This window comes from Colletes latitarsis, chromosome 4 (genome assembly GCF_051014445.1).
Source record: "Colletes latitarsis isolate SP2378_abdomen chromosome 4, iyColLati1, whole genome shotgun sequence".
NCBI classification, from domain to species: Eukaryota; Metazoa; Arthropoda; class Insecta; order Hymenoptera; family Colletidae; genus Colletes; species Colletes latitarsis.
The window spans coordinates 42,601,518-42,622,714 of record NC_135137.1 but is presented as its reverse complement, the minus strand read 5'-3'; the positions used below and the strand labels follow the sequence as shown (position 1 = coordinate 42,622,714).

General features: G+C 48.6%; 1 protein-coding gene across 1 annotated transcript in view; it reads left to right on the top strand.

Moving 5' to 3' along the window:
- Inr-2 (insulin-like receptor-like) overlaps positions 1 to 21,197 on the top strand; it is a 47,942-nt gene that overhangs the window by 18,148 nt on the left and 8,597 nt on the right. Inside the window, exons 2-5 of the mRNA XM_076764000.1 lie at positions 3,738 to 5,165; positions 15,356 to 15,530; positions 15,835 to 16,081; positions 20,428 to 20,533. Of these exons, the coding sequence (XP_076620115.1) occupies positions 4,478 to 5,165; positions 15,356 to 15,530; positions 15,835 to 16,081; positions 20,428 to 20,533 (1,216 nt within the window). The 5' untranslated portion in view covers positions 3,738 to 4,477. The remainder of the gene's footprint in view (positions 1 to 3,737; positions 5,166 to 15,355; positions 15,531 to 15,834; positions 16,082 to 20,427; positions 20,534 to 21,197) is intronic.

The window sequence follows — 21,197 nt, the reverse complement described above, 5'->3', positions numbered from 1 at the left end:
ATCTAGACTGCAGTGTATCGTGCATTTACCACCGCGTCCTATTCCCCACGATCCTCGTTGCCGATTGGTCCAACCACTCCGGACTTGTAAATCGTGAGAGAAGGATGGTCTGTGCTAGAGAAGCGAGCCGAGCCGAGCCGAGGCGATAGCTCGCCAAATAGCACCGATAAAGAACAGCCACGGATTGAACGGAGAACGCAAAGAGAAAAAGAGTATCGAGCATGTTCTCCCATTCAGTTTGCTCGTAGTGTTCGCCGGGCGCGAATAACCAGACACGCGTTGCGTGAGAAGACGATACTAGAATTTATCGCGGTGCGGTACATGTGCGAATGAAAGAAAGAGAACCACACTCCGTGTCTAATTCCACTTGCTCCCAGTCGATTCGTCTTCCTCCTCTTGTTCGCTCCTTCTCATCGCTCTCCGACTTCCTTTCTGCCGGCTCCTCGTAAACCAACGCGTCCGCGGCCTATTCGGACCGTGTTTTCGATACGTTGAACCGATACGCGTGCATATTCTATTTTTACAGAGCCAACGAACGGTGGTATTCGTCAAGTTCGGAGAGGACGGTGCAGATTGTTCCGCTGACGCGCGAGTAACGCCTTCGGATGTCGTTCCATGCCAAATCGGTCACACTTTGCGGTCGATGTCACGGATTTTATTGAAATTTAAATATAACGCTTATAATACCGAGATTGCTGGAAGCTCCGAATCTTTTGTAACGCTTATACATCTTCGTTCAACCGACCACTGTCGAAACATAGTCTATGAACGAGGAAGAAAACTCCACGCCCCGTGTACTCTTCTGTATGCTAGAATAGGATAGTAGACTCGACGATAAAGAGTATTATAATAAAATTATATTGGTATTTCGGTATAGCTTGGTCGGAATAATAAAAAATCTCTCGTGAAAAACGAGAGGTACGGCGTGCGTTTGATCCACATAGGTACACGGTCAGTCCACGTGTGTACCTGGCTGCGTTGCGTGCGCGAATATGTAGGTACATCGTGTGAATCGAGGATCGAGGAAGATGGATACATGGATCGGACAATTGAGCGGCGGGCAAAAAGGGAGGGTGCGCGACGGTGGTTACGCCGTTGGTGGGGTGGGGTTGGGTGGGAGCGGGTGTGAGGAGCAGAGGATGCACGGGATGAAAGGGGAGTGCAGCAGGCGGCAGCAGCAAGCTTCATTCACCACGCGGCTACGTTCTACTATGAAGTGTTTATACTCGCGTTTGCCGGTTCGCCGGCGTCGACAGTCTCTTCTCTGTTTATCCGTCCCTCTCTCTGCTCGCTCGCTAGCTCGCGCACTCTTTCTCTTGCGCTTTCGCGAATCGCCAGAGACGGGAAAAACGGAGCCGCCGACCGTGATAGTGTTTTCAGAACGCTCGAATTTTCAAATTCTAATTTCTATACGAATCCGCCGCAATCTGCATACGAATAACATTTAAATTATAATACGGTTGACCCTCCAACGTCGCAGAGCACGTATCTAAGTTTGTAAGGTTTACGACGAACCTAGATTTTCGTGCATTTCTCACGTTTCCTTCGCTCATTCTGTATCGTGGAAAAGTCAAGACTCCGGAAGCTCGTCTCGATCCTCTTGGAAAATTTCCACGATACGTCCCCTCGTTCATAAATCATTCCTAAACTCACGAAACGTGCAACTTTGATATGTAACTGTTACAACGAACTCTGATCTCCATCGAAACGTGCAAAACGTATTCTTCGATCGCGTCGATAAACAGCGAGTACGCATACGTCGAATCGTAGACACATCGAGATACGTTTATTTACATTTCGCATGAATATTTCACCCGTTCCGTTGGGAAGCTAAGCGATCTCGAGCGTTCTGATAAACCGTCCAGACTCCGAGATAGATTCTCTATCTTTTGGCGAGTTCTCGTCCAGGTCGTGTGTTACCAAAATTATAATTCCGAAGAGGCAGAGTTAAATGTAAAATTGTGCTTTCGCTAGCTAGTGACCGCGTCGAAAAATTCGGCGCCAGAGTCGATCGACGTTGATCGAGCCGAATCGATTTTAATTGGAAGGTTTCGAGGAGATTCGTATCGCGCAGACAACGCCGACAATTGGCAGTTCGGATGGTTGAGATCGGTCGTCACCGGTCATCGTCTCGTTGTCGCTGGGAGGTAAGAAGAGCGTCGCCAAGGCGGAGAGGACGGGACAACGGTGATTTAATCGAGCGGATCGGTCGGTACCAGCGCGCGTGCTGCCGCGTATACGGCTCGGCTGACCCTTCATGCGCAATAAATCAATTATCGCTCGTTACGAAGAAAAATGCACCTTCAATCGAATCACGCTACTTAACCCTAGTGTCGTGGTAACCAGAACGGTGTTTCGCAAGCACGCGCCTGTAACAAATAGACGGCCACCCTGTTTCGAAGGTACTTAACCGGGGAAATACGTCTCGTGGTGTCTTGCCAATTTAAGTTATCCTGTGATATTGTAATTCGTTTGAACCATGTTGCTTGGCGAGATTTAAGGTTATCGGCGTTTTGGAACACCGTGCCTCCTACTACGTCCATCTATTATCCACGATCTAATTTACGGAACGGCGTTGTACTCGTACGTTTCGTACGACCGGTTGCAACAATTACGCGAGGCCGTGAGAACCGTGGCCGGAGAACGGACATTCCGCGCGAGTCCAAGCTTGCCGGAAAGTAGAATATGCCGCGCTGGTCAGCCGCGAACTTGAGCCGTTCGCCGATGAGCCGTACCGTTCCTATCGAAAACTAATTTTTATCCAGAATAGTACTTTTATGCGAAAGTTCGTGTTTAGGGCGTGAAACTGTCGTACTTTGTTGGACAGCGTTATTAATTACGGGTCTACCGAGCCGAACGGAAACGTCGGAGGCACGGAATAGAAGGAACAGCGACGCGAAAACAGAGTAACGATTTCACGGGTCGGTAGAACTAATATTAGATCGTCTTCGACTATAAAGCGGGGAATGAACCGACGAGTCTGCACGCGTAGAAGACGTCGCGTGCATCTAACGGAGGAACCCGAAGAATCGAGAAAGTCCCGCCCCATTTCTTCGAGATAATTGGAATCCGAGTCGAACAATAGACATCGCGAGAAGATATTCGTGCATCGAATGAATTTTACCTCCCTTTGTTGTCCAAATGCACGGCTATCTCGATTAGTTATGTATTCCACCGACAATGGAAGACAATCCCCGACTAGGAAATTCAGAAAATTATGGAACTTTGTGGGGCGTGTAATTAACTCTCGGAAATTCGGTCACGGAATTTCGGATTCTATTTAAGAAGTTTGACCGGTCCCTTTGCGTTATTTTGACTGAAAAGCGATTTTCGGATCGCGTAAATGTCGAAAGTAACATTATCCTTCGTTCTTGCAACGATCGTCATCGTTACGTAGAACGTCGCCACGTTACAGTCTCCTGGTACGTTGAAATTGCGACACGCCGGAGCGAATCGAAAGGAAACAGGAGAAAGGAGAGTCCAATACTATCAAAACATTTCGGCGCGACCGACGGCGTACAATCGATAAGAATAATCGTACGAATCGATTTATCGAATAGCATGGACAGATTTTCGTGATTGAAACGCCCAAGTAAATTCCACATAAATACGCGCGCTTTCGTTAATAAAATTCCTAAAAACATTTATTTCCCTGTATTTACTTCGACGTACGATTCGGAGCATAAACGAGAAATCATGCTCGTCTCATTCACGTCGACACGATTTTCTGATTGCAGAATAGCGAGCGACTCGGATACCGCTGGCGAGGAAACGAGAGGTCCGGAATCATTTTCGTTCGTCTGGTGTTGGATCGTATCGCGAGAAGAAATAAAGAAAGAGGAAACAGAGACGGCGGAAGGGACGCGACACGCCGGAATTTCGAAGACGCGCCGCGAGCGTGAATCGCGCGACGTGGCATGACCGAAACCAGAAGAAGAAGGAGAAGACGAGGCAGAAGAAATTTCACGGACCGCGCGCACGGCAGGACTTAATATTCGTCGAGAGTGGATCGATCGTCGTCGCGTCGAGTTCGAGGGACGACAGAGATCGCGAGGGGCAGTACGCGCTCGATGGCGTCGTTTGACCTACCGACCCATCGGTATTGTCTTTCCAGCGTTACAGGCTGATATTCCGTTTAATCTCCGGACAGGTCGGAGCTCGAGATCGCGAACCAAACCGCGAAGAGATGTTTCGTCCGACGATCGAACGAACTTTGGATCGGTGCGCGTCCTGAGTCGCGGCATTCTCAATTTTTCCGAACAAGTCAACGCACGGATTCGATTCCTAAGCTTTAACAGAATACCTGACGGAAGACCCTCGAGCTTGACGAAGATGACCAAGGGAGCGGGAAAGGATTGCTCCCCAGTCTGACTAGATCGGAGGACATTCGTAGGACGAGGGTTCCAGGGGTTTCCGGCCTCGCTGGCAAGGACGCGGCCGTCTCGAGAGAAATCTCTCGTTCCCCAGGAACGGAAGGATGAAGTCAGCGTGGTGCACGCGCAGCTTGGGTAGCGCAGCGTCTGAGGACGAGTCGGTTGGCGCACCACCTTCGGAGGTATCTACGCGAACCTCTGTCCATCGTGGAAACATCGACACCGCGACGACCACCACCATCGCGGCTACCACGGATTACAACGACGTCGTCGTTACCACTACTACCACCACAACCACCACCACCACCACCACCACCACCACCACTACCACCACCACCACCACCACCACCACTACCACCACCTGCCACTGCCATTGTCCGTCGGGTCGTGGCACCCTTGAGCATACCGACCCGTCCTATTTTCTCTCGTCGTCGTTGTCCGCGTCGACCTGGCCGTGTCGGACCACCCGCTGCGATCTCTGCGACCGTCTTCGTGGACACCAAGAGCCGCTGGACCATCGAATCGCGACCACCAAAACCGAGCACGTGCACCACAAAGCCATGACTTTGTCTAGGATGTTTGAACGCGAGAGGCTCGAGACCGCGATTTCCGCTTCCAAGACCTGCGCTTCGAGCGTCGTGCGGTGGAACTCCCGAATCGAGAGATCGTTTCGCTGGACGATGCAGAAACAAACGCCCGCGTGGACGATTTTGTTCTTGTTAATACTTGTGTTCCCCGCTTTCGCGAACCATCAGAACAGGACGTCGAGCGGATCCCCCAAAGAAGTGGGAGGTGAGTCCTTTTATTAATTACGCTCGTCTTGGACTCGATCGTCGAGAGGACCTCGAAACCGATTTCATCGTAACTCTATACATTTATAGACTTTCAGACACCAACGAACGAAATTCTTTGTCCGTTTGCTAATTACACGTATGATTAAAACCACGATGCTCGGAATATCACGCACTTGTCTCGACGTCGTTCTGTAAATTCCAAACCCTGTCAATTAACAAGTAGTCTCAGGTTTACTTTAAACGTCCAGGGAACTCTCTTTATTTGGAGTTCTCTCTTTACTTGGTTTCGTCGAACGCCTAAACGGTTGCACGAACTCATCGGTACGTGGGAGCGAATTCGAACTCTACCGGTTATTGTAGCTGGTAGACACGAGATCCATTGCCCATTTTAGAAGGAAACGAAAAAACCTCGTACGCGTGTCGCGATACGGCCGTAACAACTTTGTCATTAGCACGGCGTGCTTGGCGATACGCGCGGTTTAACCCGATCCCTTTTCATTCTTGAAAAGTACTGACCGCACGCAATGCACGTTACCTTCAAATCCAAAATTGTATTATTATTTTTTGAACGATAATGTACTTTGGAAACGCTACGGAACTCTTTTAACGATTATTTCTATCCCAGAGCCCGTTAAAATTGAACGTGGATCCTCCTCTATCTAATAGAACTGATTTTATCGAGTTTCTAGGACTAGCGATCTTAAAGAAAACGAACTCGTTTTGTAAAGCGATCTGTGTTAATTTTCATTCTGTTTGGAGCCCATAAACTCTCCAGTAAACTGCTAAAAGGAGTCCGTGGAGCAAGAAGGCGAAAAACCACTTGGACAACAACAGTATAAATAGAAGTAGCCAGTAACGAACAGACGCGTCAGACAAATCGTATTCAATCGCGCGCGTATTCGACAAATTTTCTAATAAGGTAAAGTAAAAGGAAATTCGAATCCCGGGGGCAGTTCGTTTCGTATCCTCGTCGAAACGAACAACGCGCAATACTTGGTGGCAAAGTCTGCTCGGACCTTTATTCGAAGTAAAATCTGTATAGTTATCCGAGCATCGACGACGTACTCCATCTTGTTTGTATTTTCAAAAGAAAGTCTCCATCGCGATTTTATCGCGTACGAAGGAAACAGCGATCAGTGATTATCTAATTGACACCATTTGTGAGTGCCGCGTCGCGACGCCGGGCTTGCACTTTCCCTCTCGATACTTCCGCCAGCGACGACGCCGTCGGCACAGTGAACTTGCCGCCCCAAGTTCTTTCCCCGTTTTCGATCGACTCTGCTCTCAAAGTATTTTTACCAGAGAATTCCTTAAGTTAAAGAAACCTATTCTGGTTTTTTACACTTATGGTTCAGTGGATATTAAGACGAATTCAACGAACAGTATAATAAATACATACATATTTTTCGATTTAACACGTTCACTGCCAGACGACGCGAGATTCTAATTGTTCATTCCGATTGTAAAGCGTGCGTCGGAAGCATACGTCACGGTGGAAAATGAAATTAAAACGCCATGCAAAACTCCGGCGCGGCGCGGCGCGGCGCGTTGACGCCGCAACGCTTCCGCCGGAAGTCGAGTATTTGCGCGCAAAACAGGAGCATTTACTCGCAAATTCATTACCGGCGAGTATCGGTCCGAGTATTATTTCTATTTTCTGTTTCGGGAGCTCGATCGATCGACCTCCAACGACGAAGCGAATCGATGCAATTCTTTTCTTTTTGTGATCGTTTTTCTTAAAGAGATACCGCTGTTCTTTGTTCCGCGATTTTTGGCGAGCGCGAGGAATTAATAATGCCGGACGCGTTCCGTTTCGTCTGGAAAACGTACCGGCGCGGCGGTGCGGCGGCGCGACCCACCGAGAGATCGATTCGAAACGCGTCGATCCTTTTGAGGACGAACGGCTCGTTAGCCGATCCTGGGAATTCTGCCTGTCGATTGGCCCGATTTCCGAACGGACCGGAGTTGCCAAACAAGTTCGATTAATTAATTACATTCAATTAACGGTAATCGTAGCGAAGAGGCTGCTCGATTCCTTTGCGGTCTGCGAGAACGTCGATTCAGTTGCCGAGTGCAATGGCTTTCACCGCTTTGATGTTGTTTCCGGTCGAGATTGCAAAGCACCGCGTACAACTGCAAATGAAAATCGTGTTGCACGGGGGTCGACTGTACTATGCGCATTAAACGATTCTCCCACGTATTGAAAAATACTGAAATAGCACGATTCCCGTTGGACGCGATACGACAAAATGTCCAAGGATTTCGTACTAAGCGTCTGGATTTTAGGGTAGGACTCGGTACCGTAGTTAGCGAGCGCCAAGGGTTATTTATTTTCCAGGATTCGTCGAGATTATAATAGTTGACGGCGTTTAGTAGAAAGAGTAGGAGTAGTACTCGAAAAGTAGAAAGAGAAGGAGTACTGTCGCTCGGGATCACATTAAACCTCGGTTATTTACGCATACCCAAGCACCGCTGTCCCGTCGACGCTAATTATACGTTCTTGCTCTAATGCTCGGTGATTTCAACTCGGCCAGCTTAATTCCTGGCTGCCTTGTTTCTGCGAGACTCCGCGCGTTTCGTGGAAGGTGATGAATTTCTCGTGTTTGCTCGCAGACACCGTAGCAAGCTTTCTTTCGAAAACGTACACGATGCTGGAGCTTCGTTTGACAGCATATACGGAACTCTTTAAATTAATTTAAACGTTGGAAGCGAAGAATGCGAAAGAAAGAAGTAAATCGCGCGTTCTTTCGATTTCTCGTGAACGGTTTGTCGCATTAAACGGGGGCCGAGCCCCGATCGTCGCGACAGCCAGTAAACAATTAACAGCACCGCAGCCCGTTCGGGGCGAGCTTAATACGTCAATCGACCGCGAGCTCGGGTCTGATTGATTAAAAGTCTCGAAATTACCGTGGAAAATCCGGAGAAACGCAATCACCGGTTTGGGATGAGCGCGAGGCGAGAAGAGAGGGTTGGATCCGAAAGGTTGAACGCGGTTTGTCTCGTTGATCGGCTGGCGAAACCTGCGGCTGGGCAACCGGTAGGCAACCAGCCCTCTCGAAACGTCGGTAAGCGATTCACGTTCTGGAATGCGGCTCGGAATGAATTCAGGACGCCTTTGTCGCGAGCGGCGTAGCCCCACGGCCAACATTCCCTCGCTTTCGTGTCCCGACGTTCACCAATGATCGCCAATTGCTCCGGAGCCTAACGCTTCTCAGCGTGTCTACTCGATCCACGACTTTCACGACTCTCCTTCGACGCTCAAAATTCGAAATTTATTAGCTACTAGAGTCATTTTCTCTGTAGTAGTTTGAAGAGACAAAGTTTGGAAATTTCCTCGTTTCCAGCGGTCCTCTGTCTCGTTTCAGCCACGATCGCAAGCTCTCGGGTATTCCACTCGAGTCTCGGGACGTTGACTCCCGACGTGGGCGCGTACGAGCAAAACAAACCACGGCTCCCAAAGTGGAGTGCGACGCGAACGGAACCCGGCGCGGGATTTACCCGCGAAATAATTAATAAAGATAATTGCCCTACGCTGGCCCGTTTTCTCTCGCGACTCTCCGTCCCCTCGTAAATTTTCCATCCGACAAGCAGTCGCTAATTACGATTCCGTTCCGTTCCGCGACTCGGCCCGATGATGCGGGGCCCAACAACCGCACGCCTCGAAAACCATACTATAGTAACCGTTAGTATCGGGAGGGTCAAATTACTCTCGACTGTTGTAGGAAGAAAGTATCGGTCACGCATTCGACGGAAAATCGGATGGCGGAACCACCGGAGAAGGAGGAAGGAGCATCGCATCGTCTAGATGGGCACTTCCGGTATCGTCGGAACGCACAACAGTGGAGCTGGCTCACCTGGCCCTACGCGGTCATCGACTGACCAAGGTCGATGACCCCGTTTGCGGTGTGTCGGTCAAGCGCGCAAGCACAGAAATCCGATTAATATGTGCCTCGTGCACTCCGCCGAATCGATTTAATTTCTCGCTAATACCCGGGCCATTCGTCTCCGCTTTTCACTCCGATGTATTCACGGAACCGACCGCAATAATAATATTAATAACGGCGATAACACGTTGCACGTACGAGTAAACGTTAGCGCACGATTACGCGTCCTATGGTTACTCTTTCGAACCGTTTCACTGGATGAATTCACAGTGGGTTTCCAACAGAAACAATGTTTTAAAATACGATTCACGGTACTTTTCGCGTCGTCGGTGGAAATGGCCTGCAGCAATTTGGCGCGAAAAAGGCAAATCGCTATCCCGTTTTCTCGAGTTTTCCGAACCATTCGTTATCCAACGTCTTTCGAAATCGACGAAACTGTCGGCCTGTACGATAATTCGAACGTGCTAGAAAGTAAAATGATTCCGGTCGTTCCGCGCGGAGCACGCATCCGGAGACGTCGCGTCGGTGCTCGATGATTCAGCGGATATGTCCGGCCGAGCATTTTGGCTCGAGTTCGTTGCTTCCGTTTCCGATTACTAACAAGGGACCATCCCGAGGTGTAAATCTCCAATTTCGATGAAACTTCGCAATTATGTAGTTCTCATAAATCTATTAGACACGTATTTTTTTGTAGCTGCTAATATTCACTTTAAGGGATTGAAATAAGGGATTGAATTTCGGTAAACAATTTTTTTTCTCGAAAGTGAGTAGGATTTCGGGGGTATGTCTATTGACCAAAAATGATTGTATTTGACCCCAGAACCTAGAAATAATTTTTTTAGAACGATTTGAAATTTTTTTTTTTCGCCGAGAAATTTCACACCTTCTCGAATTTTTTTCTAGAAAGTGGGTAGGATTTCCGGGGTATATCTATTCATAAAAAATGATTATAATCGACCCTTGCAATCGGAAATAATTTTTTTAGAACATGGTTTTAACGGCTTTATCAAGTCGTTTGTCATCGTACAATTGGACGGTTTGGTCTGAAAATACGTACAGAGAGAGAGAGAGTGGATTACACGTGGAAACACGAGCGGCAAACCAGCCTACTTAATCGCTGTACGTGCTGCCTTGACGACGGGGAGGCTCCGAGATTCGTGCAAAGTCCGCACGATAGACACCGCGAGCGGCTTTCGTGCGGCGCCCCGACGCTGTTTTCTGGCCCCCGTCACGGTTTAACGAGCCGAAAGCACGAGAATGACAAACGTTGGACGGCTAATTTATACGATCGCGACGCCCGTTTTTCGAGACCGTTCCGTCCGGCCACTTGCCGATGTTACCAGCCGCTCGAATCGAGACGGTCGCAAACGCGAAACCGTCACGCGACTCGAGGCGAAGGAAGCTAGAAAACAACCATGCACAGTTATTTCGATGTTTAATTTATGTATCGTGGTGAAAAAATAAACGAGCAATCGCCGCAGATAGTACGTTAACGTTTCCTCTAAACAGCTTTAATTTAACGAAACGCGCCAACGATGCCAGACATTCCATCTTTTTATCCGTTTTCGAAGCGAGTCGAATCGATGGGCGTTTCTCGATCCACGGGTTTGGCGAGTCGAGTTTATCCAGGAGTTGGGTATTTATCGAAACGTGGCATCGCTTTCGAACGGAGAATCAACAATTTTTTCATCGCGGCCCAGGCAAGGAATCTCGTTCGTCCATCCTGCATACGGACAACAATTTTATTGCGGATCCCGTCGCGCGTATCCTGTCCCTGTTTGTCGACGAACATCCGCTATGGAACGCGATCGTAAATTCCGATGCAGATCCGAGTTTCGAGGCGGCTCCTTCCCGACCCAGAACCTACCCCAAGACTTTTCTTTTTCGAGAGAAAATGCAATTTGATCCCTTAATTTCTGTGCCTAACGTATTACAGTAAAATTATACGTATGTACGCATGAAATTTCGGGGAAACATTTCTGGCCTCGCATCATATTTTCGGTAATGAATTTTTTTTCTCGAAACTGCGTAGCGAAAGAAATTATCGACCACGTTCGTGTGCATCGGCAAAGGCAATTTATTACTCGCAAACGATGGACGCGCGGTTTCCTGTCGTCGTAGCCGGCTAGTCGAGCAACCTCGACACGGAGGACGACACCGAATTCACGTAAAACGCGGCCAAACCATCGAGGGGGCGATGCGCTGTAACGAATATTGGCGGACGGGTTTGCGGTTCTCCGAACACGCGTCCGCTGGATGTTTAATCGGTATATCGGTCTCGCGGATAAATCTGGAATCTCTTGGCAGGATTAGCCGGCGCCCGTTCGTCGCATCGAGTGGAACGGGGTTTTGTTGGCTGGTGAAGGATCGCTAGAATCGTGCCGCCGGTTTACTCGGACACTCGCCGAACGATACATGCACGAACGCTTTTCAATTTTATCGGTGAAACGTGTCGACGATGAATCAATTTCCTTCCTCGCATTCTCGAGGAAACCCGCGCCGTTGAATTAGATTGCTGTACCGATACGAATGTACATCCTGATTAAAAGGAAAACATCATTATATGATCAACGTGACGAATTTCCATAAATTTGGTATTATTTTCATTGGAAAAGCCTCGGTCCCTGATTACGAGTTACAGATATCGCGGACGTACGCTCGTAAGGGTGGGGATGAGTGGACGCGTCGAGGGGGACGATGCACGCTATAGCGAGGGAGGCTACTGTCGGTAGACGATCGGAGCGATTCTTTTGCCCAAACCGTGTGGTGTGTTCGAAGATGGGCGAACTCTGGGAGCCTGTAGACACTCCAAGTGCATCGTTGTAAGGAATGTCGTGGATCTCGGGCGTGGAAGTCGCGTCGGGTAGATGCGCGCGTGTACGAGGGGACCGGTATAGGTCATCCGAGTACCTCGGCCTTTGGGTGAATGGCTAATAACCTTGAGGAGACCGTCTGGAATGCGGTGTCCGTTGCAACTTTTGAAACTGGCAGCGATCCCCTCCGAACGGTCGTGCTGTGGTCGTTCGATCAACCGGATGGACTCTCGCCGGGGCTACGTGCCTTCTCGAGTGGCTTTTATACCTGTTAGCGACGCCGTCAATTGAACCGACCGACTCGGTGTATTAAAGAGAACGTAAATATCCGAACATCTCTTAGCCGGGAGCAGCCGACACGGCGAATGCCTCCTTTCTCTACCATCCCGCGAGACCGCACACCGCGACGAACCTTCATGCATCGCTGACCCCACGTTTGCAACTTTGCTGCGCCACGTCCGAAGAGAATCGAGATCTTTCTTTACCGGCGATACGCGCGCCAACGACTCCTCGACGACCCGTATATTATAATTCCAGCGTATTTCGATAATGCTCGAGTCGTAACGGGGCACAAAAGCCCGGGTCTGCCTGTTATTAAGGAAACCAAATATTATCTGCGAACCAGCATCGCGTCGCGGCTTGCCCGCTGCTCGACAAAGTTGTACCGTCAATGAAAAAAACTTGATTCGTGGACGCCGATCGAAGCTGGGTTTGCGCTGTTCCACGGCTTCGCGATCCTCCTTCGATAGCCCCGAAGAGGTCATCGATTCTGCGAAACCTAACGAGTTTCTTGCCACGGGGTCGCACTAACCACCGTCGAGAGGTTAATTCTATGCGAGCCACGCTGCGCGGATCGCCACGGGATTAAGACCGACCGATGCAAAATACGATTCCTCCGTCCCTTAGATTTCCAAGGATGTTCCACGGAACATTTACAAACGAAATATCGCTTGCATTCTCGAAAGTCTGCCTTTTACAAAATTTCATTTCTTCAAAGATTCACGCTAGAATGCCCCGTTAAGTATCCCAAGGTGCGCGTTGTTCGGGTTGTCGTAGACGCAGTTTATTGCTGATTGTACGTGCGTACCGCGGCCAGGGCACAAGCGGGGTGCCCGATCTTGTCGAATTTTACGGGGTGTAATTACTCGATAATATCGTTGGCAATTTCGGCTCGTGCTCTGTTATTATTCGTTATAAAAATTGTTCCGATTACGGCAAGCCCGAGCGGGACATTGGCGATTCATGATGGTGAAACTGTCGGCCCCGTTTCGAGTCGCAAGAATCGGCAGCGATCGAGAGCATTAAATTAACTGCAAAGGGACGAGGTTCGTCCGGTTTGGTAATAATTAACATTTATGTAAATCCGTAATGCCTCGAACGCTTTGGCCGATTTTTAATAAATCGATCCCGTACAGATGTTCACCCAAACGTAACATACGACCAAACGTCCGTTTCAAATTGTGGACACTCAAGACATCTGGCCTTAAAGAATCGATCGCTGTGATGTTCGCGGGGATGTTTAGCGAAACTCGAGAGGCGGTTAGGAATTTTAGATTACGCGTTCGGTTATCGATGCCTATCGCGGATCACGTAACGATAACGCAACGGAAACTATCGTACCGAATTACGCTGTCGTCGAGAAACCGATGAACCCGCGACGTGGAATCGTTCCAACTGTTTTACTCATTCTTTCTTGTTAGCGATTCATTATCGCGACAGCACGAGGGAACGCAAAGTTCAGTTCGAACCAAGTTTCTCTCGTATTACGATTCCACGGTGTCCGCTTGGAATAGATATCACTTCTGCGTAGACTGGTTGATAAGATACCCGGTTCGAACGGTTTCCGCTGGTATCCGATCGGGAGAAAACAGCTCGCGTTCCAAATCGTAGCACGATGCTTGCAATTCTTGCAAACGCGGCGTAACTCTAGCGCGAGATCGCAATTAACGTAACGCGATTCCTCGAACCAAACAACTGAGCTCGTTCGTTGGTAACTCGACCAAGGATGATCGCCTTCGATCGAGCCAGTGCGTGGTATCTTCCTTTTCCTCCAAAGTGTCGTCTTTCGAGCGGAAATGAACTCTGACCCCCCACGCTATTTGGGTCTCTCGAGTACCCCGTAATTCGTATACGTTTAGCAGCCAATAATTATCGTACGATAGTTGTCTTTTCGATGTCGTTAATCTCGTTTAGCTAAACGTTCGTACTGTGGGATGCCGGGCCTGGCCCGAGATGTCGTATTGCGAGGTATGAATGATCGGTGCGTTATCGCTTGGAATGTATGTGTGAGTGTGAGGATGTTTGGAAACGCGGCAGGTCGAGAAAGGAGTACATATTAGAGATCGAGACGTCGAAGAAAGCGGATTACCAGAAGAATAAAAGCATTTTGATTGTTGAAAGTGGCGAGTTTCGTTATTGTTCCCTCAATTTACCACAGTACGTTGATCGAACTCTGGGTTTATTTACGAACGTTTGATCGTTGTACGGCACGGCGTTTTGTTTACCAAGGAAGCGCGCGATTTGTAAGCGAGAAGACCCGCGGACAGTTAACCGTAGGTTAAAAGTCACCGGCGATCTAAATGCGTAATAGCTGAGTGGAGAGTCGACGCGAGGTAACCGCGTGCCTAGATCAACTTGCCCGCCTTCGTGGTTATTCCAATGCCAGCCGATGCAGCGTATTTTTAGCACGGCCCATTACAATCGACCGCGTCGTGTCGACGCTTAACCGCTCGACTGTTTAAGTGACAATGCCGACGCTGCAGCGACCCCGACGTCTAGCACGTGGACGCCACGTACCACCCGTCCCGCTTAGTCGAATCCTCCGGGACGTTATTTCTATTCGTTTTCAATAAAAAATCGACGCCCTTAAATCTAGCGTTAAACATTGAAAGTTTAATTTTTCGTTGCATATATGCCTTTGTACTCCATGTTTTCGTTTTGTACGGCACCGTGGTCCTGTTATTCTCAATTATCTGTTGTGTTTCTTCGCGTTGGCACGCAGCCAGTCTTATCCACCGGCTCGTACTTATTAACTTTTCTAATATGCAGAGTTCCTGCTGAAGCATTGAAAATAATGGGCAATTTACAGGTTCGGGGTAGACGGACGCAAAAACAACATGGTGTACACACGAGACGGTACACGATAATCGCCGGTAGGCAAAGTCACGCGTACGTGACGCCCCGCCGTGAAAGTGTTAACAATTCGGAGCAACTTGGTCTATCGAATTGGTCCGGTTTGTGGAGAAGGGGAGGCAAACGGATATTAACGATCTAGTCAGGTTAAGACAAGGCTGCTCGACCTTGCCTCTGAATAGCGTGTATCGTTTTCCCAATGGTCGAGCGCTAATCAACTGTAATCGGTGTGCGATTGCAGTCGAGCAGAGTCGCTTTTTCCGTTCGGTGCTCGGTCCATTATTATTTTCTAGTATTTCTTTTCGCTTCTCGACCTTTCCTTCGGGCGAATCGCTGAAAAAATCCGATTTCTGTTGCAGTGTGCCAAAGCATAGACATAAGAAACGACGTGCGTAATTTCATGAAACTGAAGGGATGTCGGATCGTCGAAGGCTTCGTACAAATTCTACTGATCGACAACGCCGAGCCAGGACAGTATGCCAACATTTCTTTCCCGGAGTTGAGAGAGATCACCGGATATCTGCTGTTCTACAGGTAAAGCTGTCCTTCCGAAGGAACGAAATGATGGTCAAACTGCTCGTAAATTCGAAAGAAAGCTCGAAACGATGGAGAAGATATTTTTCGCTGTCCTTGAGTCGTAACTTTCCTCGATCGAAGGTGCCAACGAGCAACGCGCGACGTTTCGACAACGAACTTCCGGTCGCTATAAACCTTCCTCGTGCTATCGCCCGTTCTTTTACAGCCTCGTAAAAGCACGCGTGGCCACCGCGACCAGCACGAGAGAGGATTTCCCCGTTTGCACCGCACTTGATTCTCTCGTTTTTCGTTTGCGTTGCAGGGTAGACGGTCTGCGGAGCATCGGTCGGCTATTCCCCAACCTGACTGTGATTCGCGGCCATTCCCTTTTCGTCAACTACGCCTTGGTCGCGTTCGAGGTGATGAACCTGCAGGAGATCGGTCTTCACAGCCTCACCACGATCGTGCGGGGCTCTGTCCGGTTCGAGACGAATCCCGCGCTCTGTTACGTGGACACGATCGACTGGGACATAATTGCCAAGGCCGGCAAAGGCGAACACGTCATCACGGTAAGTCGATAGGCTCGATGTAACTTCCACAAATGATCAAGATGTCGTGACAAACGACAGATCGTATCCAGAAAGTACCATTTGGATTCGTCGGTGGCTGGGATCGGTAAACAGTGCCCATCTGCCCGAGTAGTAAATAATCGTAAGAACCAGTCGGCGGGGCTGGGGAGCGGGTGATCGCGTCGCGTGTCGACGCCGCCGCTGGAATGCGTTCGACTGCGTCGTCTTGGTCGCTTTGTGCCTCGCAACTCCGCCGCGGCAGTTTCGAGCGACCGCACGCTATTTTCTGCCGGAGTTCTTTGTCCGAGAATACGCTCCCGACGTACATAGACTTAGAGACAGTATGTATCGCGGCCGGATTCCGTGTCGAACGTCGCGGGACGATCGCTCCGCTCCACGACCAATTGCTTCCGGGCTCGAGACGGTTCCCTTCGCTCGGAAGCAATAATATCGCCCGGTTCCAGCATAAATCAGAATCGTGTTCTGGCACCGGTTTCCCGACCGGACTATTTCTGGCGTACTCCGACCGCGACTTACTCCGTCCTCTCGGTAATGGAGTAATAATATCGTTATTGTGTCCGTTAATCTCGCGTGATACTTTGGGGATAACCATCCCTCTGTTCCTGACTCACTACCACAGAATGTTTAGTCGTTTCGTTTTCACTTAGTCAGCCTGTAACTAAAGACTGTGGGTCATCTTCGTCGCCCATCAATCATCTAAGATATCGTGGCGGCTTGCTGTTGTAGGAAGGAAATAAACGAGATAGCAGGAGGCAAGAAGAGGGGTGCATTTGGTCGTAGGCCCGCCTGAGAGTCCAAGTATCTTTTTCTTGTATTGTCAACCGTTAACAAACGTACGAGATCGTTTAAGTAGTTCAGATTCGGGAACAAGATGCTCGTTGCTGAGTGAGCATCCCCTCCATTTATCACCGCGATATTTTCCCCGTCCCGATTCGAGACCAATTGCTCGCCAGTTACTAAGAGTACCTTTCACGACCGAAGAAACCGTTTATTCGCGCGAGCGTGACGCCCATCCGACCGCGTTTCTGCATTAAACCCGGAGACCCGGCCAAGAATGGTGACATTGTTTCGTCGAGCGATTAAAAGCCGTGCAACTTATCCTCTTAAAAAGTAAATCTCATTCGGCGAGGTTATCGCTCCGACGAGGCCACCGTTTCTGTCACGCGACCGTTAAGCAACTGGAAATTGTTTAATTTGTTTTGCGACGAGAGTGTCCACCATCCGGCGACCGCGCTGCTGCAACCTCCACCACGAATTTTATCCGGACCTCTTATTTTAACGTTTCACTTGACGATGAAATTTTTTACTTACACGATCAAAGTATTAATTAAAGTATTATAATATATTAAAAGTTCGGTCCTTGTCGTTCACGGCCTTCGTTATCGCGTGCAAATTCGAATACGATTGTCCGTACCAAGAGTAAAACAATAGATTACGCGTTCGAGGGGTAGATCGGATCGATCGATCGAACAGGACCGTTCGAGAAAGCTAGGTACACCATAAACTGGAAATTATTTTGCCTTTGAAAGTTTTTCGTACACGGAAGTCGTATGCACAAAGTGATTTTATGAGTCCTCTAGTTTCCTTCGGTATCGTGAATATTTCAACATGCTCGTTAGATGGTACACTGTTTTGCAATGTAAATGAACCAGTGGCCAGTACGCGAGTTCGCCAACGAAACGTTTCAAGATTCCGCATTTGATAGATATACGCTCATTAACTATTCTGTTAAGCAGTTCGGTTGTTAAGTTTCTAAGAATGGACGCCGCTGTGTAAACGTTCCACGGTCAAAACGAGCATCGTTATACGCGTTGGCCAAAATTACCACAATGTTTCCTTAGAGTTATAAATAGCGGAGAAAATAGTTTCCACAGAAACTGATATAATAGCCAGTATATTATACAGTCGAGGGTGAAATTAATGGGACGTCTGTCTATTCTACGTAAAAGTAAAACATCTGTGTAGTGTAAGTGTCGAAGAAATCGGTGCATTGGCCGTTCGAGGGTACGAAATGTCTAGTAGCTTCTTAACAGACGATTTCCAAAGCGAGATTTGAACACGACTTGGCCTTTATCGGATCCACGAAATCATGTCGAAAAGCGTGTCCGACAAAGGGCGACGTCACTGATAAATCCGATGTACAGGATGATCGGCCACTCCCGAGGGATCGGTTTCCGGGTAAAGAGATTCGAGTCTCTCGATAGTTTCTCGATGATTATCCAACAGGAAGCTTCAAAGCTTCGTCGTCGATATAAACTGGAGTCTCGAATAAGAATTCTGTGCATAGGATGTCGCGACGTTCCCGATTTCATTAACGTTGTTCGCGTTGTGGTCCCGGGGGATGATAATACGGACGAGGAGAGAAACTGCGACTTGGAGCATTGTTTGAATCGTTTAATTGAAATCAAGTTTCCGGCCGATATTATTCCAGATTCGAGGGTAGACTATTCGAAACGCGAACAAGCAAGTTTCGAGGTCTAAACTGGTGCGTGGAAACTTACTTGTCCCTAAGTTTGGCACCGGAAAAAAGTTCCTGCCTTTCCTGTTCCTGTTATTCCCTAATTGAACGTTCGTTGTTCCTTATCTCTCTGACACTGACATCCGTTGCATCACGTCGCTCTCGCGAGATAAATCTCTCTGTCGGAATATCGAGCTATGTTCCAACAATGTTTAGTATCGGGATTCGCTGCAAATCCAAAACACATTACGAAACATAGCTTCGTATCCACCATCCGTAGATTATCATTTCCAGATAACTTTTCGCTAAGGAGACCACTTCCATTCAAAATTTTTCATCTCCACTGGATAATGGTTTTTTACGTCCAGAATAAAAGAGCGATCGTCTCGCAGCGAGAATGGGTCGTGGTAGTGATCGATGAAACGTGACCGGGTCAGAAGGTTAATTAGTATCCGGCCGATGCGCTAGAAAGTTCGAGGTTCGGGTCTTTTCGACGTTGCGTAATCGCGAAAAGGAACGCAAACCGGGTTTTTGCAATTTATTTTTCGCAATCTCGAAACGAATTGGATGCGTTTCCGCGAACGAAAACGGCAGCCAACACGACGGCGTCTGGATCTCCTTCGAGAGAGATCCTCTGACCCATTTGCATCGCGTCTGTCCATCACACGCTATTTCTACTTATACCAATCTCCAACTCGAACGCTATTACGTACGATGGAAACAAGTTGATTCAATTGCTTCGCTAAATTCCCATTTAAATAGAAACATAAAGATAATCAATTTTTGTGTATATTTGTCGATTTGTGTGCGATTTTTGACCTCGATTCGTGGCTGGTTCGCGTGGCAAGAATTAGAACTCGAGGAAAAAGGAACGCGTCGACGATTTTTTCCCTGCCTGGTCGTTGCGTGTCGTGCTGAAACTCGGCCATTTTAATACCCTCAGCGTTCTGCATGATAATAATTGTTCCGTCTTAGGGGCTATTCGGTCAAATGCCCCTCGTAATCTCTGCGTACCGGTCACTTCTCGCCGATAGTCTAATTTTATTGCATCTAGTTCATCGATTGTTTCCACATCTGCGCAACAGACACTGACCTGGACGCTGACTGGCCGCTTTCGGGCGCTTATCAGGTCAAAAGTTATTAACAGTTTCACCCTGATATTTTACTTTATCATTTTTAATCCTTTGACCCACAAACGCCGCTTCTGTGCGTTCGCGTGACCTCTGGAAACCGAATTGAATTGTATTTCATCAGTTTGCCAACTGCACGTTGTTATTTCTATAACTCGTATAATACGGAGAGTAATAGTACTCGTCTTGACTGGCTCCGGCAAGACGTTCCGCGTAAAAGAAACTTGGGGTGCAAAAGAAACATCGTGGAATGTTTCGCGAGACGTCGCTGCGTAGTTGGAGTGGACGAACTTGAGCCGAAACAAAAGCCGCGCGAGAGGATGCCTACGTATCGAGATATTCCGTTTCCCTAGGCGTATGGAAATAAAAGTTTGGTAAGGCGGAGAAATAGCAGCACGGCGATAAAAATAAGTAATAGAAGACGCCAGACGTATCGATCCGAGGTCTCGGTCTCCGTACCCCTTCGCAGAAGGAATTCTTTAGCTCGGTGCGTGGATAACAACGAGGTGAGAACTCGCTCGCGTTTCTAAGTAAATACCCCGCGTGGTTCTCGCGACGAACACGGTCAACGAATTTCAACGCCCTCTTTCCACGGAACGGGTTCATAACGATCGACAAACGCCGTCTGCTAGATGCTAATAGAATGCTCTAACAAAGTGCCGGGCCGCCGACAACGCGAACAATTTCGAATGGTAACGCGCGCGAGACGTTAATTTTCTCCGCTTTTCTGTTCACAGGGGAACAATCCGAAGAACGGGTGCCCGGTCTGCGAGAAAAACTGTCCTCAAAAACCGACCAAACCAGGCGAGACTTTGTGCTGGAACCAGCAACACTGCCAACAAAGTAATGCTTTCCACTGTTCGTCCCTGATCAGAAAATTTCCTATATCGCATGAATATTTTTTGTATACGCGAACCGCTAGATTCAGCGCGAAATAGAAACGCAGAGAACCGAAGGCAGAAAGGATCTTGAGTTTCGGAGGCGGCTTCGACCGACGAGTTCAACGACTCTCTGTGTACGCAAACGCGCGCCGCGATCATCGATTGCCGATGGGAATGTCCTTGAACGCCTATCGTCCTAGAATACTCGGCTTTCGATCGAAAGGGGAAAAGTTCGAGGCTTCCCTAACCGCCGCGCCGTGCCGTCAGCCTATCGTGCTTCGACGCGCGTAAATTCCACGTTGTCGCGAGACGAAAGCAAATGGACGCCTCAAACGGTTATCTTCCTTCCGAAATTCTACGATCATTCGTTGGCCTTGCGGAAAATGGAGTCTGTCCGTTTCGATTCGTTCCGTTCGGAGGAGAGAAGGGACCGAAGAATTGATGGCGCGTGACGTCGGCCACCGTAGGCGGTATGCCCGTGGGCGCCACGACGCTCAATTACGCCTTCGACTTGGATCGTTGCTACGGATCCCTCATATTTGCACGCTTAAACTATTTCGGTGTACTTTAGAAATTTCTCGACCATTTTTTCGTACACGCCGTTTTGCGTTTCGTATCGTAGCGAC